Source organism: Bombus affinis, chromosome 16, assembly GCF_024516045.1.
Source record: "Bombus affinis isolate iyBomAffi1 chromosome 16, iyBomAffi1.2, whole genome shotgun sequence".
Taxonomy (NCBI): Eukaryota; Metazoa; Arthropoda; class Insecta; order Hymenoptera; family Apidae; genus Bombus; species Bombus affinis.
In genome coordinates this window covers 5,473,909-5,499,644 of record NC_066359.1, presented here as the reverse complement: position 1 = coordinate 5,499,644, position 25,736 = coordinate 5,473,909, and the positions used below count along the sequence as shown (strand labels likewise).

Genomic DNA, 25,736 nt, shown 5'->3' with positions numbered 1-25,736 from the left:
AGTATTTGTTGTGTGTTAATAATACTTAAACGTGTTTTATTTCAATAGTTCTCTTAAGTAATCTATTTATATATATACATACATATACATATACGTGTGTGTAAACACATGTACGTATGTATATATATGCGAAATCTATAATTTTTAGTACAGTTCGTAGTACAGTAATAATGTCGGATCTCTAAATTAATAACATGGCAAACATCCACCATGAATCGATATCGCCAGCTATTACAGAGCCAGTAATTCGCTGCTCATTATTTAAATAAATTAACTAAAAAATCTTCGATCACTGATAAACGCTACACAGCAGCGCAAAGTCAGCAATAGACACGAAATAACAAGGATAGATTACTATAACGGAGAGAGAGAAAATATACTTGGAAAAAAATTGGGCAAAGCATATTACACATTATTCAAATTATTTGCTTCTGTGCATCTCCTTTTGTCTCTTCTGGTTGTCACTAAGCACTTTGGTTTTCAAATGCTCTTTGTAGTCTAATATATTTCCACTCCATTTCGTGACTGTACCATTTTCACAGACCCAAATTTCCTCTGCCACCTAATAAAACGAATAGATATAATATAATCAAATGATTAATGGATTATATACCTAGTCTTTTTAAACGGCAGTATATACCTGATTGATTAATCTGAAATCGTGAGACACAAGCACCATTCCACCATCAAAATCATTAATTGCATCAGCTAATGCATCAATTGTTTCCATGTCTAAATGATTGGTCGGTTCGTCAAGCAGTAATAGATGAGGCACTTGCCAAGCTAACCATGCAAAGACGACCCTACAACGTTGACCGTCGGACAATTGTCTTATTGGGCACACCTATACACACAAAAAGAAAATATTACTTTCTGAACCTCAATGATAGATATTTAAGCTTTTATAAATAATTATACCTGCTGACGACCGGTTAATCCGTAACGACCAATGATTTTCCTCATTTCTTCTCGTTCTTTAACATCTGGGAAGGCTTTCATCATGTAATCCAAAGGCGACATATCTAGATCTAATAATTCATGTAAATGTTGGTGGTATCTCCCGATTCGAAGATGACTGTTCTTACGTATCATACCACTAGTTGGAACTAACTGTAATTATAAATTAATATGTAATTTTGTATATATAAATATTCCTTTTTTTTAATTTCCATAGATGGTGGTTAATTGGAACTTACATCTCCATATAATAATTTTAAAAGAGTACTTTTTCCAGCTCCGTTTGGCCCAACTAATGCAATTCTGGTGTCTAAATCTATACCAAATTCTAGATTTTTATAAATCCAAGGTGAATCTTCGTTGTAACGAAAACTAACATTTTGGACCATAATAACAGGAGGTGGAATAGTTCCGCAAGAGGGAAAGTAGAAATTCAGTACTTTGTCATTGACTACTTTTTCAGTGAGACCTTGTGCTACCATCTTCGCCAGTGTTTTTTCCTTAGATTGTGCTTGCCTTGCTAGTTTTGCAGATCCGTGTCCAAATCGAGCTATATAATTCTTCATGTGTGCGATTTGATCCTGTTCCCAGTTATACTGTTTCACTTGATTCTCCAGTAATTCCATTCTAACATAGAGAATTCATATTAATATTCTCATTTGTATTTAGCAAGAATTTAAGTTTCATTGATCTTTTGTTTACCTTGTCTTCACAAACGCTTCGTAATTACCACCATAATATTTTAGTTGCTTTTTATTGACATGAATGATATTTGTACAGATGCCATTGAGGAAATCTTGTGAGTGAGAAATAATGACCAAAATTCTTTTATATGTTTTCAATTCTTCTTCCAACCATACACAAGCATCCAAATCTAAGTGATTGGTAGGCTCATCCAGTAATAATAAATGAGGTTTTACATATAAAGCTCTGAAACAGAATAAAACAGCCTTTGTAGATCATTGTATAGATATGCAAATTCTTCTATTCACAGATAATTAAATAGTTAACCTTGCAAGAGCAATTCGCATTCGCCAACCTCCAGAGAAATCTTTGGTAGGTGTTTTCTGCATTTTTGCAGTAAAACCCAAACCATGTAAAATATGAGCAGCACGAGCTTCTGCCGTATCAGCGGACATATCCTCTAACCTTTCATAGACATCCATAAGTTGTTCCTATTTAGATAAAATCTGTTAAATATTAAGTGTCTGTAAAAAAAGCAAGATATACAAAGTAAGAACATACTTGAGCATCTTCTTCTTCGCATTCTACTAGCTCTTCTGCCAATTTCTCTAATCGTATACGCTCCTCATCTACCTCCATCACACAATCTAAAGCTGTTTTATCGCTAGCAGGCATTTCCCTGGTCAGATGAAAAATGTCAATCTGATCAGGAATAGGAACTTCTCGATTTCCAAGTACAGCTAATAAAGTAGATTTCCCAGAGCCATTAAGTCCAAGCAAGCCATAACGTCTGCCGCAGTTTAATTCCAACATAGTATCCTGCAGCAGTTCACAGCCATGGAAAGTAATAGAAAAATTAGATATCTTTATATCACGACTTCGGGGGTGTGAAGCCAATGATCCTGTACACGAACGTGCTTCAGCATTCAATCTTGCATCTGCTTCCAATTTCATACACAGTGCCTCTATAATAACACCAATGAATCAAACTCTCAAATAAAAGACCTTTGATAGCATTTTTGCCTTTTAAAGACAGTTTCTAACTTTACCTTCTGCACTAACAGGCAACCCATTGGTTCCATTTTGAATGATTCCCACTCCAGGACTGGACTCCTTACCATCCTCCACAGTCTTGTTCTGGTTATTCTGAGGTGGCTTCTTGCCTGATTGACGAGCTTTAGCTGCTTCCTTCTTTTTCTGTTGCTGTTTCTTTTTTGCGTCGGACGGCATGATTCGTCTGAAATTCGATTAGATACTTGAAGCGTCGTTTTAACGTGGTATGAGGTACGTGGTACAAGATACGTGTTATGTAAGCCGGAGGTTAGGAATACGATCACACGTGCGTTAGAAAGTAAGATCGGAGCGATGTAATGTCAAATTCGAAAATTGGAAAACTTCCATTGCCGTAAACGGCTCGTTACATGAGCCAGCCAACGAGTGCAACGAAGAGGTACATAGGCAAGAGGGGGACAAAACAGGGCGATAGAAGAAGAAAGAGAAAGACATAGATAGTGGGTCTGGGATACAGAAACCGTGATTCTTCTCGAATTTCTTCTACGGCCAGATTTGAAGTTATCCGATAAAAATAACTAGCTTATTAATGTTGGTTGTGCAATAAAAATGAAAACGATTAACAAGGGGAAAAGAAAGATAACAGGGAAAAATAGAAACGAAGCACCTGCAATTGAGACAAAAGAAACTTCGATAATTTTGCGACAGTTACAAAAAGGCGGATGTTAGAAAAATTCTTAGAATTATTAGAAATTACTCGATGAGATGTTTATAGGTTATATTGGAGTAATGATTTTATAGCAGGTTCGAGAATTATTACCTAGTTGTGCGCCAAAAATCGAACGATCCGTGCAATACGCAAACACACGTGCATGGATAAAGGCAAAGCCGTCAAAGCGACATCATTCGTCAAATAGAATTATTTGCCGTGGCAACCTTTCCCACTCTATCACCAGAGGTCTATAGCATGCGAGACTTTTTTGTTAGTGCTTCGGCTCTAAGCGTTTCCTACAAATATACAACTATATGTAAAGATACAATGTATACAACTTCTAAAAGATATCTCCTTATCCCTTACACACTGTGAATCACAAGCATGACTATGATTACACAAATGACTCGATCATGGACCTACTTAGACGTACCCCCATCCGTGGATATCTTGTACCTACCGATCTGGCTTGAACTCAGACGGGCATATATATCTTGTATGATAATAGACGTATGTTACCTACCAACAATACAACATACATACATAGTTCTATATATACATATATCACTTATTACTCGCAATGTGTTAGACAATTTAAGCAATATATTTCTTTTTAATGATTCAATCGATTTGGATAAAATATACATATATTCGAAGAAATTGAGGATCATGAATTCAGTTGTTGCACGTTTTTCATTAATTTATTCATACCTTCTTTTCAAAAATTATAAAAAATAAAATGATTATAAGCAATTAAAAATCGAAAAAACCGAATGTATCAAGCTAAAAACTTAATGTTAAAAATAAAAAGTTTCTTTTCTTTATATTCTTTCTTTATTAAATAAAACGACTGCTTTAACAAAACGTTTATTGTCAATTTGAAATACAAAAATGCATAACTTTTTTACTTTACCTATATTATAACGTTTTAAATTTTAGTTGCGACTGTCATGATTCTTGGTATTTATATTAAATGGTGACCATAACCTAATCTGAAAGAAACAATATAACCTATAAATATACTAACACAAATGCTGTTCCCCACGAATAAAATTAATCTTATCGAATGAAAATTGGAAGTACCTATCTGTTAAACAATAAATAAAATGACAGATTATTTAAGACAACTTGCTTTCGATGTTGGAGAAATTGACGAGGATATTAATTTGTCGTTGCCTCCAACTTCCGGGGAAGAATATATAAAAAGAGTAATGTAAGTAAATTTCCGGAAAATAATCATAAAAAAATATTTTTAATAATTAGTGATTGAGAATAAAGAATTTTATATAATGTTACTACAGGATAGAAACACAGAAATGTGCTGATATTGTAGTAGCTGACATTGATAGAAAACATTTTAAAAAACCTACGATTGATGTTGAACCTGTAAGTTCGCAAATGGATGCTTTAATATCATCTGTAAAAGAAGTATGAATTGTACACTAGCCAGAATTTGGATAATGTATAATAATCATGTAAACACAACCTTATAAGTTATCAGGCTGCATGGAGGCACCGCCATGGCTGGGCCCTACACTTAATTGGCAGTTGTGTCAAGTGTCAGACTTTTCCAATATCAGACTATACATAAGTCAATTGAAAGATGAAATTCAGACATTGAAACGTAAATGGAAACCTCCAAAGATCAATATGGTATATATTAAAGTACTTTTCTACTAGTTGCATGTTTTAATATTACTGTTAAAATTTTAATCTTACAGCCAAGTATCGATGATGAGAAAGGTTGGATCAAATTCTGTTCAGGTAATGATGAAGAAAATATACGAGTTCCTCCAACATTGGATGTTATTTTTTCTTTAAACCAACCAATGGTAGAACAAATATTAGAATATTTAGTTGAGCATATGGAAACGTTGAAAAAGATTGAGTACGAATTGGGTCAATGGATATATGCATTGCTAGTTGTTCTAGAAATGCCACTAACTCCAGGAACATGTTCTTGTCTGCGTTCTTTGGCTAGAACCTGTTCTGTCATGCGTGCAAAATCGGTAATAATGAATTACAAATAACACTGTCCTTTATTTTTTAACAAATCAGTTTTATTGCGTATATTAAATTTGCCATTGACATAAATCAGGGAGTGATTTAAAGAAGTAGTGTAAAAGGAAAGATACAATTATCATTTGTATTAAAAGAAAACATATAAATCGCTTACTAATTGTTTTGTAGTTAACGTATCTTATAATAAGGGGAGGACCCCAACTCCAGTGTCGATTTAAATGAAAATTCTGAGTCTGCATATTTTAAATACATACTTCTAAATTAATTATTAATATTATTATTATAAAAATTTTAGGATGGTACTTGTCATAAAGTGAATAATTTATATTTAATACATTGCATAAAAACTAATATGAACATCTGTTTTCAACATTTTCACTCTTTGTTGAATTTATTATTTTTGTATTTAATGTTATCAGTGAACATAGAAAAAGGAATTTATTACAGGCCCTAAAATTTCATTAAAATCAGACACACAAAGTTGAGGCCCTCTCCTTATCGATCTTAACTTTACCTGCTTCTTCCCTTTGTTCTATTTATTTTTTTAGAAGAAACTGGAAGTACATGAAATAGGGGCACTGAATTTATTTATATGCCTAGTTGCGCGATACTTTCGCCAATTGGACTTGGCCGACCCTTGAGAACTCCTGTCTATTTTTTTTTTTTTTTTTATTAAAGTACAGTTACTATTAGTATACTTTATGTATGTTTTAATAAATTTAATAAAATCGACCTTTTAATACATCTATATGTTGCTCTTTACACGTCTTATTATTTACGATTATTTAAAATATACTACTGGTTATCAGGATATAATGAGGCAACGTTTCTTTCTAATTAAATAAAAGTGTATTACAATAATCAAATAATAAGCGAGAGAAATTGAAAAACCGAAATTTTATTCTTAGGCTATATTCTCTTGGTCCTGAAGAAGTGCAGTCGCTAATCGTTCTAGATCATCGTAACTAAGGTTATTCACTTTATTCTTTAGGTCTTTTATCAACTCATTGGTTATCGACTCAGTTTCTGACTCAGTGTAATAATGCCTCAGAACTCTAGAAACTTCATCTCGTAAGAGATATATGCCAGATTTGCTGTGTGAAGCTCTTCCCTCACTAGACCCTTCCTCTGCCTTTTTAATAACCAAAAGATTTAACTTGCTCCCATCCTTAATTCCTGGATAGAAACTCAATGGATTTTCATCTAAAATATTTTTACGCTATTGTGTTAGACTGTAAACATAAAATTTAAATATTTTGTTTATAGCTCAAACATTACCAGCTAATGTCTTGCCCGTGAGCAAAAGTCTCTGGTGTGGAACATCTATACCCAGGAGGTCACTGACTTTATGTTTTAACTGAAGGACTGTGTCTGAAGGTGTAATCTATTAAAAAACAAACAATCAATTAATAATTATTTAAAATGACATGAAACCTGTTTAATCAATGACAAAATAGGTTACAGTAAAATCAATGACACAGGTTTCATAAACAGGAATTTAAACTGACAAAAGCAATAATTGACAATAGCTATGATCAATATGCAAATTTAGACACCTGAGAATTATAGTAGCATAAATCAGTCCACTGTTAACTTTCATAAAATAGTGTTCTGTGTTTATTATAAAAGATTGAGTACATTTCTTCAAGTCATAAAAATATATTATGGCAGAGATTAAAGTTGTAACTTAGTTAATTACAAAGCTAAGAGGGCAATATTTTTAAAAGCTGAAGTATATGCAATATGTGCAAATTCTCAAAATCTTGACTTACACCACTATGACTTTCAACCCATCATTAGTGTGTATACCACTCAAAAAATATGTATGTCAATGATTATTATTGTCAGTCACGGAATCCTGATTAACGAAAGCAGTTGGTGATACCTATTGTAACCTAATGTAACCCTATTAAAACTACTCTAAATAAAAAAAATTCAAAAACTTAATTTCCTAAGATGTGCAAAATATTCTATGTGTAGGTTAACAGAATTTCTAGAAACATCGTCGACGGCTCATCAATTGAATAGATATATCGCGCGACGTTTCTCGTTGTAAATAGAAAAATGGAAAATGGAAAAAATGGAAATCAAGCTGTTGTCTACTCACGTCAACAACGCATTCTTTCCCTTGAAGCTTCTTCACGATAACTTTCATGGTGTAACGTACACGCCGAAGCGTCCTCAGACCAACACGACTGTGTAAAATCAAATTCTTCTCAAGAACGAGACCTTTAATGATACGGATAAGGTTTCGAGCATTTTATTGTGAGGTTATATTTTGCGACACACGATATTACTAACACACGGCGTCATCAACTATTTCTACCGAGGACACGCGACACATGCACACAGGTAGTCAGAAACCCTTGGTGCGAGGTCGATACTGGGCGAATTTTTATCGATACATGAGTTTCATCGAGATAATTCTATTTTTTTCTTTTCTTCAAAATATCATTGAAATACCTAATCCAAATATTTGTAAAATATTTTTAATTATTGTAAATTTCTTAAGTTTGACTAGATTATTCTCTAGCAATTTAAAGATGTGATGCTCATTTGGATTAGAGAATTGTTTATCATACTTCGATACGACCTATCGATATTCGACGTTTGCGATTTTGGCGGTTAATCTAAATACTAGTATTCGGTTTTGAGGTTATATTGGAGGAAAAACGTGTGAACGTTATGGAGAACGAAAAGGAAATGATAGATGAAGTTGAAGAAACGAAATTAGAAGAAAATTATGTTAATTCTGAGAAAGATAGTAAGATTACCTGCAAAGAAAACCTAACCCCATATTTCAAAGCTTGGGATCATAGTATCAATAGAGTTCACTTGTCAGATGTATGTATATATAAAAAAGAACAATATGTTTTATTTACTCTAAGAGCTTCTATTTTCTTATCATTTATTTCAATTATTATTTTCTTGAGATCATAGTGACGTATAGGTTATTGAATGTTAACTATTAACTATTAACATATCATCAATTTGAACTTCTGTTAATAACTAAAAGAAGAATAGCATTATAGACTGTATTTAAAACAACTTGCAACTATTTTGGAATTATGTAACTTGTAGTTGCTCTTTTGAAAACATAACCTAATAAAATTATAGAATCATTATTAGTGGAGCCTGAAACATATCATGTATTTTAAAAACACTTGTAAAAGCAGTGAAATTATACAAAATTCCATAAAAAGTATGATTGGAAAGGAGCAATTCAGTATATATATATGTATATATGTATCCTACAATACAAGAATATAAAATAAATTTCTTACAAATAAACATCGTTTAATTGTTAAACTATTGATGATTTTAATAGTACACTCTGATAAACATTCCTTCACAGATAATTCATTTCTCAAACGAATCAAGTCTCTAACTTGAGTCCTCATTTGTAATTTCTTCTAGGTACCACAAATATGTCGGGATGAACCATGTCAACTTGGTATCGATGAGGCTGGACGTGGGCCAGTCTTGGGACCCATGGTTTATGGGATTGCCTATGCACCTTTATCAGAAAAGCAGCTTCTTGTGGATCTAGGTTGCGCAGACTCCAAGAGTTTGACGGAAGAACAGAGGGACGCAATTTTCGACAAGATTTGTAAGCAGCACAAGACGATAGGTTGGGCTGTGGATGTCATATCCCCTAATATTATCGCGAATAACATGTACCGTCGTGTTAAGACCTCTCTGAACGAAGTTTCTATGAATTCCGCGATTGAACTAGCCAAACTGGTGATTGAAGCTGGTGCAAACATCACAGAAATCTATGTAGATACCGTAGGCGTACCGCAGAAGTACCAGGCCAGGTTGGAACAGATTTTCCCGGATATAAAGATAACTGTCGCAAAGAAGGCTGACTCAACGTATCCTATCGTCAGTGCTGCCAGTATTTGCGCTAAAGTTTTACGCGATCATGCTTTGAAAGCTTGGCAATTTCGCGAAGAGTTGATAACAACCGAGTACGGAAGCGGATATCCGAATGATCCGGATACTAAAAAGTGGTTGTCCGAGAATGTAGATCCAGTATTTGGATTTCCGCATATTGTTAGGTTCAGCTGGTCTACTGCTGAAAAGATTCTGGAGTCAAAGGCCCTGTCTGTTGAATGGGAAGAAGTGGAAGACACAGCGAACCCTGGGGAACAAAAGATTTCCAAATTCTTCGCCAAGTCGCCGGTTAAGTCTTGCAAGCCACAGAGCAAGCGACATCAGTTTTTCACCGAAAGATGTCTTTCCAGTACTTCCAAATTATGATCTTCTTTGTTTACAATACGAATAGTACATAGACACGCAAACATAGTATCTTATAATTAAAAAGTTATTCTTGGATAAAACTAAGACTTATGTCTGATCATTGACGTAAACGCCGCTTTATTTATCAGAACGTTAAGTTAGAGATAAAAGTCGGTTCAATTTATGTACATATGTACAAAGTGCTCTTACAGTAAAATACGATATGCAGGTAGTGGTTTCTTTTTATACCACCCCGTGTATTTCACTTGTAATTAACAATTAGGAATGTTATTTAGCGCAAAATGTTCTTTGGTAAAACACACTCTACATTCACGCGCATACACACGGCTCACAATAAGTTCTAGGATAACATATCTCTGTTGATTAATAGCGACTAGATTGATAAAAGCTACGACGAAAGAGAACACTCTCACCGGGGCTAAAATCTTTGCTTGTTCTCTCGCGTGACTGGACGATAGAAACACTCGTGTACAATTAGAATATAAATATACTCGGCGTTCGTTCGCTCGTTCGTTCATTCATTCATTCATTCCGGTTGAATATTAATCGTCCGTTTACGCTTGCGATTTTTTTTTGATAGTAAGAGACGAAGGAGAGGAAAAGAAGTACGTAAGGGCTGCAATTTCGCACTCTCGAGAGTTTGAAGATGCTGAGATGAACGTAGATTTGTAAACTCTGCTCTCTGTGTTGTATCAACGATTGAATAGCTTCTTTAAGTAACCATGATCATGTTTTCTTTAACGAGACTATACATCTCTTTGCATCTTGCTTGAGAATCTGGGATTTAACACTATGACGCCGCATACACGACACTAGCTCCGCCATATGAGCGTTAACTTTGTGTTACTTTTTAAATTCCATTAACATCATACAAGGTCTAATTACTTTTATTACGTTTCATTACTTTTATATTGACAATCAATTTTATATTATTGTCGAAATTAAAAATGCAATCGGACACGAATTTTTGTGCATTTGTAGTGGTCATCTTGCATTTTGGGTTAGATAACTAATGTAATTATCTATTTATTACTTTACTCTTTTTGTTTTTCATATATTTAAAGTTACTAAATTTTTCTACAAGTACAAAAAAACCATTGTTCGTCAATTTTGAAATTAGCCTTTCGTTATAGTGTTAAAAACGGCTATAAGCTATAAGAAAACGAAACATGGAAAGTATAAAAAATCCGTGCAAGATGCAGGGAGATTTACACATCCGATTCAGTAAGTACGAATTTACGCGTCCACCCATTTTCTAATCTCTAACATACTGACGTATATCTCTGTTAAGTATATTCTCTCGCCTATATCGTCGCTAACTTCACTAACTGCGATTATAAAAAATAGAAACAACACGGATAATTTAGTACACCAGTGGTCTCCATAACACTTGTTTTTGGAGGCCTGAAAAGGATGAGCACAAAAAAGGACGCGGCACCATGTTGTGTGTGTCCTTCTTATCGCAGAATCAATATACTCGTCATCAGCAGGAAGATACACGGCGCTAACGTGCTGCTTCCGCTTCCTGAAACAGAAATGAAAAAGCATTGAACCACGATGAATCTCAACGAGCAATTTTTGTCGACGAATCAGGGACAAGGAAAAAATAAAATAAAATAGAGACAGAGAAAGAGAAAAGAGTAAAATGGACGATGGAAATCGAGTGAAAAATCGGAACGTATCGTCGGTTTAATTCGATCGATATTGGCGAGGGAATTGCATCCACAGGCTACTGACACAAACGTTTACTGACGTTCGCCAGGCATGTGACCATAAGTCAGCAAATTGTCGGCAAACGAACGTGTCTCTGATTCGTTGTCACAGTTTTTCCTAACGATATTTCGTCTCGATATTTCCTCGTGGACAGACGGTCCTTTTTCCTTGGCATCGATCTTAACGATTGATGTCTTGGTGGTAAAGGATTGTTTATAGGTTAGGGAGCCTCTCCTAGGGGATGAAAATCTGTTTGGAAATGAAAAAGAATTAGTAGGTGTCATGATGGACTTAAAATAGTTGTATTTAATTTGAAAAGTTATGAATATTTCTAGAAAATGATTCCTTCTTTAAAAGCAACAAAATTTCTTTTTTCCTTACTTGGCTTAGAAGGAAAGTGGTTTGAAAATGTGCTACGTGCGCGTTTAACCCTCACCTGGATTATAGTTATTATAGCCATAATTTTTGTGGAATTTTTAGTATAATATACTGAACAATATATGAGGAAGTAAATAAAAATAAAAATGAAAATAAAAATAAAGTGTGGGAAACGATAATAAATTTTTTAATAACACTTTCAAATATAATTCTCCGATATTTACCCCAACGTAATAATAATATTTATCCCAGAAATAAAACTGTTTATATATAATCTGATAAAATGATAACACGCAAGTATATCATTAGAGAGTATAAACGTGAAATGTCCGTATCAAAGTTGACCTAGCCATCGCCATCCACAAATTCGCTGTCCAAGAGTTAACTGAAGTATAACAGCGGTTCTCATGTTTCTGTAAAAGAATTTGACATATCTAAACTAATTGTTCCATTCACTTTAATCGAAAAGGTTACTCATTAATCGATAAATTATCGAATCACTATTTGCTTTACCGACAGAATTTTTTATCGATATATGGAAAATAGAGGCTTCAAAACAAAGCACGAAAATCGTTGAATAATTTAAATTTCCAATGAATTTAATTTATATATAATACAATTCATTACACGAAACAATAAATAATTAAGTAATAACGAAAAACGAACTAATATTTCATAAATTTCAAATAATTTTCTATCGAAACAATTTTTAAATGCATTTTCAACGGGACTGTATAAACGAGAAGAAATGGGAACCACTGAGGCTTTTCCGTCAAGTGCACGCGTCCTTAAGCGATCTCTTCGGAATGCTTTTCCTTCAGAATGAAAGCTTCCACGAAAAACCGCCGTTCTATATTTTCGATGCCTTCCGTTCCAAATAATAACTTTTTTTATGATTCTACTTCGCGTTACAACGTGTATACTGTGGTGTGCAAAAGCTCCTAACCGAGCAAGATATTCGAAAAGCGATATATAAAAAAATGTTAGCTTGATATATATCTTTATACTAAATATCTTATACTTTCTATGTATCTCAATTATTCTCGAATTTGTTTCAAGCTCTATACTGGTCATTATACTGCTATTCCAATTTGGAAATGTTTTATATATAACGCATAATACAATGGCTACAAAAACTACTGGCAAACCATTGCGATTACCATAGCATGTACGTACTAATTAATTAAATTAAAGTATGTTAAATTTCTCATCATTTAGTAATTTGATATTATGGAAATGAAATGTAGATTCTAATAGAGAAGCGCTTCATTAGAAAGTAAGGGCATCTGTCAATTCCTTTTGTAGGCACTGTATAGTCATGAAAGGTTTGACAAGTGATCGAATAATTTCGCAGACAACTGTATACCGACCGAGCAGCTCGTGTTCTATTGCTTACCTCCTAAGATATGTTCCGCGTGCGTATGGCCTTGCGCCCTTGTCTCCCTGCTCTCCATGACCGGCATCTTGAGGGGCCTTTCACCCTCTATGCTGAGCTCGTTCGATTTCCAATATACGGTCGCTATCGTTGCCAGGCATTTGATCTTCAGGTCCCCCCTCTTGAAGTGCTTCGTACGCAGACGGAACTCCAGACCTAGCACGGCGGTTTCCAGACCCTCGCGATCCACCTCAGTGATGTGGGGCCCTCGCAAGTATTGCGTGTCGACCTGAATCCCACCAAAAATAATAAGAAAAAAAGAAAGAAAAAGATATAAAAGTCTGCTTCTTCACGTGCAGGTGTCTGCGTGTTTAGGGGAAGTAAATCGAATTTGCAATTCTACTTTGGACGAGCGAGCCTGACCAGGATAAGTTACGGCTACGTTAACCCTGTGATCGAGTTGGACTGCACTCGAGGGACTGCAACGTTTCGAAAGATGGCAGGCACGTGAAAGCACACGGATGATTTATTAACAGGTGTTTGACCAGTACCTGGACTAAGTAATTATTTATGGAACAGGTAATGGACGTCGACTGGAAGATTCGTTCAATTGTTCTTTTAGGAGAAAGACCGGGCTGACCACAAAGGGAATGGCGAATTGGGTGAAGGGATAAATAATTGGGCAGTTCTTTGGAAAAAGAATTTACATGACAAAATTGGAAATTGGGCGTACCTGCTTTGGTTCTAGATTTAATGAATTAATAATAATAAAGATTCCTACAGACCTTTGTTTCTTTTTATAAAATTTTTTTAGAAAAATTTCATAATAATTCAACTATCTCATTACGAAACCTGTTAGGTCCTTTTCTCAATTATGTATTTATCGACTTTTTATACATAGTTTAGTGTATCCTTAAAGAATTTCCTGGTTTCCAATTACAAGAAATCGAACTGCGATCCTCTAGATTCTAAGCAATCAATGTTCAAAATTAGTGTTCGGAGCATATCGTTGTATTTTCGATTTCTAAAATATCATTCGCTACCTCAAATTCTTGCATTAAAATTGCGTTAGATGCAGGAAGCTCCTGAATCAATGTTTACCACGTATTGGAAACTAACGAACAAGGGATACTTGAGTTACGTAGTCATTAAAGATGCTCATAGATGGCGGTGTTCTAATAAAACGAATGTGCAATACGGTCGGCATCATTTATAACACTTCAATTAGCTGTTTTAAACGATCCGCCTCGGTTGTCCAATTAACGGAATACCGTTCCTTAATCCAACATCACGCTATATTCTGAAAATCAATATACTTGCGGTGGTCACCCAGTGGACAGTGTTGAAAGAAGTTGAAATTGATGGCAAGCGAGTAATTACAGCGGATAAGCAGCGATAAGAAAAATGTCGCACAGGACTTTTCCCACGGAATTTCACGGCTTCTGACAAGTACCAGGAACAGTTATAAGTATAAGTTACTTACAGGGTCCCCGTTGATGAACCAGCTGAGCATGGCAGCTGGTTTAGACTTCGCCGAAGTGCAATTGAACCGCACCACGTCACCGACTTGATAACGATGCCTTCCTGGCCTTCCGGTGATAATGGGCCCGTCTTCCGGTAGGGCTGCAAGTTTTTTACCATTTTCTTTTTCTCTCGGAGATACTTAAATTCTTGGAAGAGTAAGGTTATGTAAGGATACGTATTTATGTAATTTTACGAAATTACAAGCCAAGTAAGTAAATAGAGTTAATATTAAATCTCAAAATGTTTGCAATAATGAGATATTCGTATAATATTAAAAAATTATCAGAAAATTAAAAGGAAATTAAAAATAGTTTCAGGTGATGAAACGATAAGGAGGAGAAATAGCCCTATACAGACTATGCTATTTTACTATAAAGTTATTTACCTCACTCTTTATTGTAAAAAATAAAAATTAACAAATTTTGTATCTAACGCTTCGTTTTTCACCATGGTAAGTATAAAATCAAGATAAAAATTATAGAAAAATAGATAAAAAATATTATGTTTATATATAACTCCTGCAAAAACAAAGAAGAGGAAGAAGCTACACAAGTTAAAATTAACTTATTTTTTTTTAATAGTAAATGGGATGGAACTAATAGTGAATCTACGTGGACCTGTCATGCTAGAGGGAAGCAGAAAGGACGTTTGGTATTTTTGTTAGGATGTAAAAAACGTTTGCCGTGTGGTTGGCGATGGGGAAGATCAACTGATGCAACGATCTGTAAACGTTTCTTACCCACTACCAGCATGTCCGAGTGATCGGAGACCGTTTGGAAGGATGGCGCCTCGGCTGACACCTCGCATCTGTATCTTCCGGTGCTCATTAGGTTCACGGAATAGAGAACGACCGATCTCTCGGTCGAATTGTGAATCTGGAAAACGACAATGATTCTCCCTGTAGCGCTATGGACCAATTAACCCATTGCAATTGACCCCTGTACTATTCCTCGAATCAGCTATCATGATTCCAGCGGTTTTTATAGCTAATTCTTGCCATCAACATTCTTCTGTGAGAGTTTATGAGGCTACCAGAAGCGGGTGCTCAGCATGTATTGAAATAACATTTTTTGTGATTGAAATATCCTCTGGCCATATCTTTCGTTTCTTTATTTGTTTTTTAGTACAACGTGAAGACGAAACTTCAAGGAAAGATATATTTTAAAGAAAGCTTGAAGCTTTAGTAATTTTGTGCTATATAATCACCTAGTTTCTCTTCGAGTTCCGTCAGAGGGAACATCCGAGTGCAAAGTGTTTATAAGTCTCTTCTATCTAGGCCTTGCTATTTTAATTATTCGTAGAAACAATTGCATAAATATCTATTTATCAATCATTCAAAAAAGAGCAGATTTTCTACGACCTAACAACTATTCAACCCTACAAAATGTTAAGGATCTCTAAAAAGAAATTCCTGAAATCCCTAGGACACTCAAAATAAAAAGGTGAACAATATCGACGATGGCATATTACAAAACACCAAAGGCTAAAAGCAAGCTGCTAGCTGATAAAAAATTCGCAAACCCTAATTTCTCTTGTAAGAGAAAGATACGTAGCCCAAGGGAACAGGTGCAGTCTCGTGAAACAGCTGGACACTGTTCCCGACCGAATTTCGTTGGCCGTACATTACGGAGGCCCGAAGAGAAATTCGTAGGCCGGAAATGGGCAAGATTGAATAGAAACGCAGGCGACAGAACGCGATAAAAATGAGAAGCGATGCGCTTTAAATAGAATAAGCTAGGCGAGGGGTGCATTGGCACGAGACGCGGTAAAAATCAATACAACGTGATTCTTACGTTCGCCGTGACACCTGGCAGCTGAAAGACGAGCACAGGCGGCATGTTCTGCGGCACGTATCGGTAGAACTCGTTCCCGTCTTTGTACCATTTTACCGAGTATAACGTCTCACCGTCCAGGTTAAAGTTGCACTCCAACTTGATGTTCTGGCCACGGACCACGTGCTGGGGGACCACCAGCTCCAGCATCCTCAACGCTAGCGTGCCTGCAACACAAATTGACGCTAGTTAGGAGACTGTGAAATGTTTATGCAAATTATTATTATTAATTATTAAAAAGTAACGAGACAGATTTCGATTTTCTGGAAGAGCAACATCGTATGAATGTCGCGATGCTAATTTCACACGTAATACAGTTTTCCCTTGGTCTTATTAACAGACTATGAAAGCTCTTCACCGAGCCATTAAGTTCTTTATACATGCGGGTTCGCCATTCGCTGACCCTCCAAAACTCCACCCTTGCTTTCCTGCCTCTTACGAGATTCGATTTGTACCTAATATTCATGCGGTCTCGAATTATGAGAGCGTTTTTGCCAGAGACATTCGTGAAGCGTAACTAAGGGTGTTAATACTGCAAGTACCAGTTATTTTTATATATTCATATATCGTCCGAAATTGCGCGTTTGAAGCGTCCCAATATTAAAATTACCGTTCAATACCGAACAAATTATTTAATTAGTCGATGCTTCTGTCTAAACTGTGATTGATAATGTTATAGGAAAAACATTTAAGATGCGATAGTAGTCGGAAATAGCGCTGATGCTGGTGTAGATGTCGCTGGTGGACTACTGCTGCTTTCTTCTCATTAAGATGTCGTGGAAGAAAAATCGGACTACGGACGCCGGGATTTGAACTCGGGTCCCGAACGTTTGTAACCAAAGACGCTAACCATTGCGCTACTGTTTCTTCTTTTTTTTTTTTTTTAACTTTGTTTATTAATTCCAGGATTTTTTACATATTTGTTTTTACATGTTTTTTTTTCCAGAATAAACGCTGAATTCTAATTGTAGGGTGGTACAGGCAAAAGTACCGATACGCGACGGTACGACGTAGCCATGCATTATTACATTCTTTTTTTTTTTTTTTTTTTTTACGCCTATTATTGTAAGTTAAATTTAAGCCGCTGTTGCGCTGTGCTTATGTGCAATGTTTTAGTTTATGTCCTGAAAGCCTGGACGCAAAAACAGGACAGTTCGCTAGCCTATTAGGGGGGGGGGGAATGGGAGGGGATGGTCTGGGAGGGGAGGGGAGGGGTGTTCTGTGGGATTAGTATAATATTTGTTTATCTCATCGCGCTACTGTCGTCCGGTCATAGTTGTTGTCAAGTGCCGCTACACATTTACATGTTAGAATACACATTTTTATTCGACGTGCAGATAAAATTTCATTGTATAATCTCTCCGAAGCGAAGGTGTCAGATTTCATGGTTCCTGCACCTAAAAACACACACCTACGAGGCTGTGACTGCACAAATACTGTTTTACCTCAGTCGCGATACTCGGCAAGTTGCGCGACTAGTTGCAAGTGGGCAAGAGACCTAACAAATTCACGGAGGTTTGGAAGGGGAAAACTGCAGCGTGACAGCGATAGTCGTATGAATCGTTCAACGTTGGGAACGCGAAGCCATTCTCACGCGTGTTTGCTCACTGTTCCCAACAACGCTAGAACAATTCCATCGAATTGCCTTTTAACCTTCCACTGATACTGATGAAACGTCGCGTTTTTCCGCGCTCGCGTTCTCCACGCGATCGTCCGTGTTACATCGCACGCGAACCTCTTGCCAAAATCATTTGTCCACTCGTACTTGCTTATCAAAATTATGTATCAAAAATAAATATCAAATTAAGTACAATTATATATGTTTGCATGGTAGGCGAATTGTTCAATTTTTCTAAATTTTTCAGCTATATGAAAAACGACGTAAAGCATCGTATGAAAAAAGTGGAAAGCGCTTAAAGTCGTATATCACACGAGAAAGCTTGACGTTTTCGTGATTTTTCGACGCAAGTGTCAATATCTTGTCGCCAATAAAAATTAGGACGTTGGAGAAATACTCTGACGAACTTACACTATAAAAATAGAAACGTTAGGAGGAATATAATTCCCTCAGGAAATTCGACAATAAATTTGTAATTATTTGAACTGGTAATTAAAGTACGCGAATGGTAATTATTATTATATTATATACCTTAGCTTCTAGAATTTATGTTACTTGATTCACGTGGAATAAATTATCGATCCGTCTGTTTTGATATTTTGAATCAATTTCGTATATTAATAATTTATCAACGTATGAATAACCGCTTGTTCCCAGAGGAAATTTCGGAAAATGAGAAAATATCTTGCAAATTAATTTTAAACGTTGATAGAAAATATTCTAAAACAATATGCTCGTTGAATATATGTTCAATATCTTGGCATTAACGTTACACGAGGTTAAAAAGGTCGTTATTTTTTTCGAAGACCTAGCATGCCCTTAACAATAATAACCTTCTCGTCAGAAACAAAGGAATTAACATTGTCACATTTATTTATTCATGTAATACTTAAATCTATAATATTTCATAAGTCATCCTCATTACTTTTGCAGGGAGTAATTTAAGTTCCAAGAAATTTTTCAAGCGTGTAATTGAGCAAATTTGTAAGTAAATTTTTAAATCAGTAATTTCGAAAATTTGTTTTATCATGAAAATATTTATGGCCGTGGATTTTCGCGAGACACGACCAATTACAATTAGATAATCCACGTGCAAACCAGTTTGGATATCAATTTATATAGTTCGTGGACTCGTCGTTAGTCTGTCTTTCTCAGAGAGGAAGAGAGGGGGGGGGAGGGGAAGAGATAGGTTTCCAGAAATTACAACAGAAATAAAAGAATAAAGAACCGTTCTTGTCGTTTATCTCGTGGCACGCTTCGATTTCATTTTCCTCGACTTTTTTAGCCCCATTACTTTTAAACGCGACTGGCATTAACTACGAAATCGGCCGACATTAAGGGCACACTCTGCAACAAAGAGAATTATCTCCTCTCGCAGTAAGAGAAAGAATCATTGTTAGGTGTTCCAGAATAGAGAAAAAGAGGGAATCTCGACGTCTGCGTAAATGCAAGACACTTTAATCTAAAGCCGAGACAGTCAACTTTCTCTCTTTTCTTTCTACGACTGTTATTCTTCAACAATTTCTGCTCGAGGATTCTCCAATTCGCAAAGCGTATAATTATTGCTTTTACTTTGTAACGGAGAAAAATTTCATCGGAATGGATTTCGAACACTTTCCTTTGATTCCGTCGATAAGATAGTATACCGTTATTTACGAGCACAATTCAACAACCTTAAAACGCCAAAAGGCACTAAGAACCATCGAAAAATTGTTAAAATTAAATTGGGATATTCTTTAATTATGTGAGCCACTTTACCGATCGTTGGTACTAAAAAAATAATAATTTTCTAAAAATTTCAAAAAAATCGCAATAATTGCTTTTTAATACATGTTCAACGATATTCTCAATATCTAACATATCCACAAGACAAAGAATACACCTTTCGTCTTTCTCGTAGCTCTTTATTTCCGTCTTCAAAAGCCTAAACAAAGGTTACGAGGAATCGTAAGGGAAGAAAGGACAAAGAAACGATGGCATGAGACTACGCGGAGGAAAAGAGTGGCATTCTCTGAAGATAAGGCAGCACACCGTGGTATCTGGTCCGGAAAAGTCGCGTGAACGGAAGAGAAAAAGTCTTGTTCCTCTGATTGTCGAGGGCCGTGATTCACAATTGCAAAAACCGATCCAATTATTCCACGAATGCCCGGGGCGGGCTGCATTTATCGGTCCCGTTGATGCAGCGATCCAAGCGCCACGTAACGATTAAATTCGGTAACAAACGCAATTCTTTCTGTGATCAAACAGAAGAACTTCAATACGACATAGTTGAAAATACGAAACAAGATGAAGGGGAGATTTTATTATCTCAACTTGCGTTGTCCTCGTTTCCTTTTCTTTCACACTCCGCACAAATGATCAAAGAATTCAACGAATGTCTCATTGTTTTTCATCGGTCTTATTAGGATATCAAATTGCTTAGACGATTACAACGACAATTAGGGAAATTCTGACAGGAAATTCCCCAGAATGTAACGATGATTATGAACTAGGCGCTACTGTCGGGAATAATAGTATCTAAAATATAAGTAACCTCTGAATGCATCTGTCCACAGACGGTGAAAATCTGAGAAGACGAGAGCCTGTGAATCTCAGAGAGAGTAGTCGGCGTGTATTTGTCATCAACAGGCGACTAGATGTTTATGCATTCATAGGGATAACAACAAACTGTCTAAAGTATAAATCACTATATCCGCGTTAAATCGCGTGCCAAACGAACCAATCAATCTCCTAGACACAAAAATTGCTCCACTCTAAATCTTTTACCAACCTATCAATAAAAAGTCGAATCTGTCAACCATAGTAGCCCCAAGAAAGCATCACACAACGAACTTTGAACGATCGACTAGAAACGCGGATATGACCGAGTTCCCGGGGTTTGTCCGGTGCTTTCAGTCTGGACCGTATTTAAAATCCCTAGGGACGTGTTCCTCGCGGGCGCTCCCCTTACAGCAAATATTTTCCCATCGGCCTGGAAGTCACTTGTTACCTTGTCCAGTGGCTTCTTTTCGATTGACAAAGGGTTGCCTTTCGTTTGAATCCAGGGTTGAACGAGGGTGTGACTGTCGAAGAAAAGGGGGAGTGGGGGGGGGGGAAGAAAAGAAGAGAAATCACGCGGTAGTGGCTACGTGTGGCTGTTGTCCGAGGAAGATAGCGGACGCGAGTGGTTATTAAAGGAGGCAGAAAGGGAGAGGACGATAAGAAAGAAGGGCAGGGTGGACGTGAATGGCGATGTAAATGGCGTAGCGTCGCCAGTGAAAGGGAAAAGGGAAGAAAACCGTGATAAGTGTGAAGACGACGGAGGAGAGAATGAAAGAGAGATAAGAAGGCTCGATAACGAGCGGGAGAGTGAAAAGGCAGGGGGGAGGGAGAGGCAGGGGGTGGGGAGAAAAAAAGGAAAGTCGGCTACTGGGAGTAGAAAAGATACGGAACTGTAAAAACATTAGACGTTTCTTTGACGCCTGTCACTGTGTGCCACCAACGGCACCATTATTTTACTCTTGTATTTCCTTTCGTTCGAACCTTCGTTTGCCTCCTTTTGCTCGTCGCGTATTATAACTCTGAATTGCTTCTGAGAATAGATGAAATAACTAAAGGGCTGTATCCTGATTCCTACGTGGCGTAGTTAATTAAAGACCATACATATATGAATTTTAAAGATCATAGTTTTATGGGTAAAACCCATTTTTTTTTAAATATTTGTTGAACACAAAACCGGGTAGTTCTAAAAAAATTCCCATTTTTTCATAACTTTCCAAGTTTTATTTTTATTTTTACTGTTTAAATACTTAGTTAAAGCATCACTTGAGTAGTGAATTAAATACTACAATAAGTATCTGGGAATTTTTTTGGATTTCCAAAGCCCAACACGATAAGAAATCGTGTTAGTAAAAAAAAAAGAAACTATATTGCCGGTGGAGGGTTAAGAAGATTGCATTTGTGTGAGATCAAAAATATCCTTTGTTCTACGTTGGAAATAAAAGGAAATTTCCATCAGGTGTACACAGTAGCAAGCAACTATATTTAAAAAATATCCGACACAAAAGCGAATAAAGAATACGATACGTGTTCATCGTCTTCCAACGTTGCATACAATTATCAAAACTTCTCTAATTTTCGTTTTTTGGCAAAGTCATTACATTGCAAATGGCCGAGGACGCCTACTTGAGTGCAATAATTTCGGCGCTGAAGACGCGCGTCGTAAATACGTCGAGGAGAGAAACTCCGTCAGTAGCTACGTGCTACGTGTCGCATAAACGTCACTTTCTAACCGAAAAATTCCTTTGTCAACAGTTTCTCCGTCGACTCCTTATCGAAGAATCAATCTCGCGTCCAAGTGTTCCCGTGTAAGCAAGAGGAAAGGCTCTCCGGTTTCATTTCGACTCACACCACCGTGGCGCACGCTGTTGTCGCTCTCTCGCCCCCTCTGCCTGTATTAAACCAAAGAAGAAGTGGAAACCAAATCGTCGTACGCTCGTCCGAAAGGTTCCTAGTTCTTTAGTAGACGTGGCTGGTCGATCGTTTCGGTTAGAAGAAAAAAAAAAAAGAAGAAAAGAAAGAAAAAATGAGGAGGAAGAAGGGTGAAGTGAAATAACGAGTGCCGGTTGAGAACGTCGCGAAATATGATTCATTCCTGTTCCGTTACCAATGATAACTCATGCATATTGAACGGCAGGGGGTCTGATTTGTTCTGTGAGTCAGTCATTGCACGCGTCGCGGCGCCTGCACCGTGTCACGCCGTCGCTCCGGGCTCGTGTATTAGTATACCAGGAACGGGGATGAATAAGGGCGCGCAGGGTCGCTTTTATCGAGCCTGGATCGCCTGAGCACTTTAACTTTCAAACAGAAAGAGAGAGAGAGAGAGAGAGAATCGGAGCGCCTTCGACGTCGTCGTTAATTAGGTCGGCGACGACGTACCTCCTTACCTAACCTTCGATATTATTCCAACGAACGCGAAGCAATTCCGATTTGCCTGATAAACGGTGAACATTGGCCGGAGCCTGGGCAAAATTCTCCTAATTACGCGTCCGACCGAGCCTATTCTACCTGTGGGTCGGATCGATTCTGATTGATCCTTAAACCGATAGGTTGCACCGTACGTACAGTGCAGTGTCGGTTATCCGAGTCTCGTTTAACCGAACTTCCGTATTATCCGAAGTGCCTCGAACTTTACCGTAGCTTTGTTCTTCCTTTGTCTTTTTTTTCTTTTTTCCCCCTCGCCACCTCTTTTTTGTTCCAAATTTTAACACGAAAAGTACGGAAGCATAAATATAGTCAGGTATCGTGAAAGCGATTAAATCAAACTTTCAATCGATCGAATAATCAATTAGACCAAAATACACGCTTACGTTATTAAAATGCTTTTTACGAGTTTATTGTACGGTTCGTGGAAGCTAACAAAGTTCCCCGCATTATCCGAGGTAGGTACGGTCCACATCACTTCGGATAATAATCGAGCTTCTCTGCACGTGGATGATTTTCTCGATGGTCTATTACTGCCCTCGTTGCTCTCTCGTTTTGGCCTCTGTTAATGAAATAAACTCGGCTCCAGAAGATTCTGGAAATCCTCTCGACTATCGGATTTGATCATGTGGATTTTGGCTCCGGCTGTTTGACTTGGGTTTTGGCACGGGTGGGGTCCGTGAACGAGTGTTGGAATCTTTGCTCGAAGTCATTATATCAGGGCAGAAGGCGGAGAAGGGCTTCTTCTTGCAAGCCCTGTTACACTTCTACGTCCTCGAATTCATTTACACAGCGGCTAACGAAACTTGAAATCCCTCATTTACACGCTCGAGATCAAGAACTCAGTCGTTTTTGCACTTAGGACATTTCAGAGATCTACTTTATCTGCCAATTATTGGACTGCAATTGAAATTAAGCAAAAAATGAACCAGTCATTTTATGGAAAAATAAATTACAGTTCTAGAAAACACTAAAAGTGCCAAAATTGAAGAGTTCTGATCTTTTTCTTGGAAAATGTTCCACATACAATTAAATATGCAAATAAAATAAAAAAATGCAAGTGTCGATAAACGTTAGTTATTTGTCTATTGACCCTTTGTTCATGCGATCCATCTAAACGAATGAAACCCTGAGTTTTTCCTGCAACTAAGACGTGCCACGTACAGACTTTCTTCCAGATGCATTTTTCTTTGCGAGTGAATTTTTGGAGAATTTTTAACCGGCAGAATGGTGGAAGAGGAAGCTTGCTTGAAGCAACTGACTTGTTCCGCTTTATTACCTTCATTGTTCGGGTCTCTGTTGGTAAAACAAACGTCGAATAGCGCGAATAATCCATCTCAGCTTGCACGAGGCCAGACCTGCTCTCTTGGCTTCTGACTGTGCTCGTGTGGATTTTGCTTTTTGTTGTTTGACTAGTCGCAGAGGACTTTTTCCATGGTAAACCTGGCGCATGAGAACGAACATGGGAATCTTTGCTGGCAGTCATTAAATCAAGAGAGAACCGTGTAACACGAGTTCCTCCGTCAAATGAGACAGGACTAACAGCTCCTGCAAATCCTGTTACGTTTCTGATTACCCAAATTCGTCCGCACAGTGGTTAACGAAACACAGAATCTCTCGTTAATCGCGTACAATTAATCTTGCAAGTAGATACAAAGACTAAGCGAGTCAGCAAGAGAAAGAGATAGAGAGATAAAGTTAGCTATCCGTAGCTAGTAGTAGTTTCCTTTGTCATGCAACATCAAAGGTCGAACTTGCAGTTGATGGAATCTGTGCTCGACGTGGCTTCCAAGGAATTGTCATCCCAAGTACCCCTCTACGTCTCTTTCACCTACCAGTCGTTCTGATTAAGCGAACCATCCTATCGACCAAAGTCAAGGGTGCTAATTAATCCATCGAACGAACGCGATAAACGCGGAGATTCGGACTGTCGATCAGCGTGGCGCGTCTCTGTTACCATGGGACAAACCTTTCGGATTATACGCGGATACGAGCCACACGGGCGCCATCTTAATCCAAGCTGGAGGCCTTTAAAGCGTTCAGACACGGGTGGCACGTATCGAATGAGAGAAAAAGAAAGAAAGAGCGAGAAAAAAACGAGAAATCCACGTGGACAATTGGATCTCTCCAGGATTGTGTCTCCCCAGAGGAAGCCCTGCTCTTTCGTCGAAGGGTCGGTGAAACGAGAAATGAAACGCGGCCCATGCACAGAATAGGGAAGCTGGAGAGAGAGTGAGAGAAAGAGAGAGAGAGAGAGAAAGAGAGAAAGAAAGAAAGAGAGAGAAAGAGTAGAAAGAGGGAAAAGAGGAATCTCGCAGGTGTCATCGCGGTAACCCCATCGGTGTCTGGACAGTCGGTTAATTTCGTCGTGGTGTTGTTTTACGGAAATCGTACACGTACGTTCCGTGAGCGAAGCCAGCTAAATGCCAGCCAGCATCGGCTACCTGCTACCATTTGGCTATTGCAAAGGGCAAACGGTGTCGTATGTCTCGAGTTACGAGGTCGTGGCAATGAGAACCTTCGATGACAAAGGGAGACACGCGAGTGTTTACTGTCGGCGGTCTTCGACATCGTCTTACGTTTCCACATCGTGGCTAACAGCGGTATCAGGTTACTAAACGAGTTGTTTTTATCGTCGAAACGCTTCGGCTCGGTCAGATAAGGATACCTCTTGTTTATGTTATT

The 25,736-nt window shown here is 37.4% G+C and overlaps 5 protein-coding genes and 1 long non-coding RNA gene across 12 annotated transcripts in view; 3 read left to right on the top strand and 3 right to left on the bottom strand.

The window, feature by feature from the left end:
- Positions 1-4: 4 nt before the first annotated feature.
- On the bottom strand, positions 5-4,297 carry LOC126925748 (ATP-binding cassette sub-family F member 2). 5 transcript variants are annotated; one of them, XM_050741675.1, is made up of 9 exons: positions 4,278-4,297; positions 2,691-2,878; positions 2,203-2,606; positions 1,969-2,132; positions 1,660-1,887; positions 1,197-1,584; positions 919-1,110; positions 641-844; positions 5-562 (listed from the first exon to the last, which is right to left on the bottom strand). In XM_050741675.1, the coding sequence occupies exons 2-9, from the start codon at positions 2,869-2,871 to the stop codon at positions 422-424; spliced, it is 1,902 nt and encodes a 633-aa protein (XP_050597632.1). In that variant the 5' UTR covers positions 2,872-2,878; positions 4,278-4,297; the 3' UTR covers positions 5-421. The 5 variants fall into 5 exon arrangements, with proteins under 5 accessions (XP_050597632.1, XP_050597630.1, XP_050597628.1 ...); XM_050741673.1 differs by lacking the exon at positions 4,278-4,297 and adding an exon at positions 3,825-3,878; XM_050741671.1 differs by lacking the exon at positions 4,278-4,297 and adding an exon at positions 3,731-3,765.
- Positions 3,734-6,134, top strand: LOC126925802 (gem-associated protein 2). The gene is made up of 6 exons (XM_050741792.1): positions 3,734-3,874; positions 4,304-4,577; positions 4,666-4,750; positions 4,859-5,017; positions 5,086-5,373; positions 5,935-6,134. Exons 2-6 carry the CDS (start codon positions 4,471-4,473, stop codon positions 6,025-6,027), a joined length of 732 nt encoding a protein of 243 aa, XP_050597749.1. The 5' UTR covers positions 3,734-3,874; positions 4,304-4,470; the 3' UTR covers positions 6,028-6,134.
- LOC126925813 (ubiquitin-like protein 4A) lies at positions 5,403-7,751 on the bottom strand. The gene is made up of 3 exons (XM_050741812.1): positions 7,494-7,751; positions 6,665-6,770; positions 5,403-6,589 (listed from the first exon to the last, which is right to left on the bottom strand). Exons 1-3 carry the CDS (start codon positions 7,539-7,541, stop codon positions 6,291-6,293), a joined length of 453 nt encoding a protein of 150 aa, XP_050597769.1. The 5' UTR covers positions 7,542-7,751; the 3' UTR covers positions 5,403-6,290.
- A 212-nt stretch (positions 7,752-7,963) lies between these two features.
- Positions 7,964-9,860, top strand: LOC126925785 (ribonuclease H2 subunit A). The gene is made up of 2 exons (XM_050741755.1): positions 7,964-8,230; positions 8,804-9,860. Exons 1-2 carry the CDS (start codon positions 8,072-8,074, stop codon positions 9,647-9,649), a joined length of 1,005 nt encoding a protein of 334 aa, XP_050597712.1. The 5' UTR covers positions 7,964-8,071; the 3' UTR covers positions 9,650-9,860.
- LOC126925793 (uncharacterized) overlaps positions 9,737-25,736 on the bottom strand; it is a 69,151-nt gene continuing 53,151 nt past the window's right edge. Inside the window, exons 2-8 of one of the 3 annotated variants that reach the window (XR_007714103.1) lie at positions 16,433-16,638; positions 15,379-15,514; positions 14,599-14,738; positions 13,137-13,404; positions 11,965-12,153; positions 11,387-11,611; positions 9,737-11,174 (exon numbers count right to left, since the gene is read on the bottom strand). Coding sequence is in view for 1 of the 3 variants with exons in the window: in XM_050741776.1 (XP_050597733.1) it covers positions 11,107-11,174; positions 13,137-13,404; positions 14,599-14,738; positions 15,379-15,514; positions 16,433-16,638 (818 nt within the window). In the remaining 2 variants the exon portion in view is untranslated. The remainder of the gene's footprint in view (positions 11,175-11,386; positions 11,612-11,964; positions 12,154-13,136; positions 13,405-14,598; positions 14,739-15,378; positions 15,515-16,432; positions 16,639-25,736) is intronic. The other 2 variants (XR_007714102.1, XM_050741776.1) reach the window with 2 other exon arrangements.
- On the top strand, positions 14,738-15,721 carry LOC126925826 (uncharacterized). Its single transcript, XR_007714116.1, has 2 exons — positions 14,738-15,090; positions 15,221-15,721. It is a non-coding gene; the product is annotated as an uncharacterized LOC126925826 (long non-coding RNA).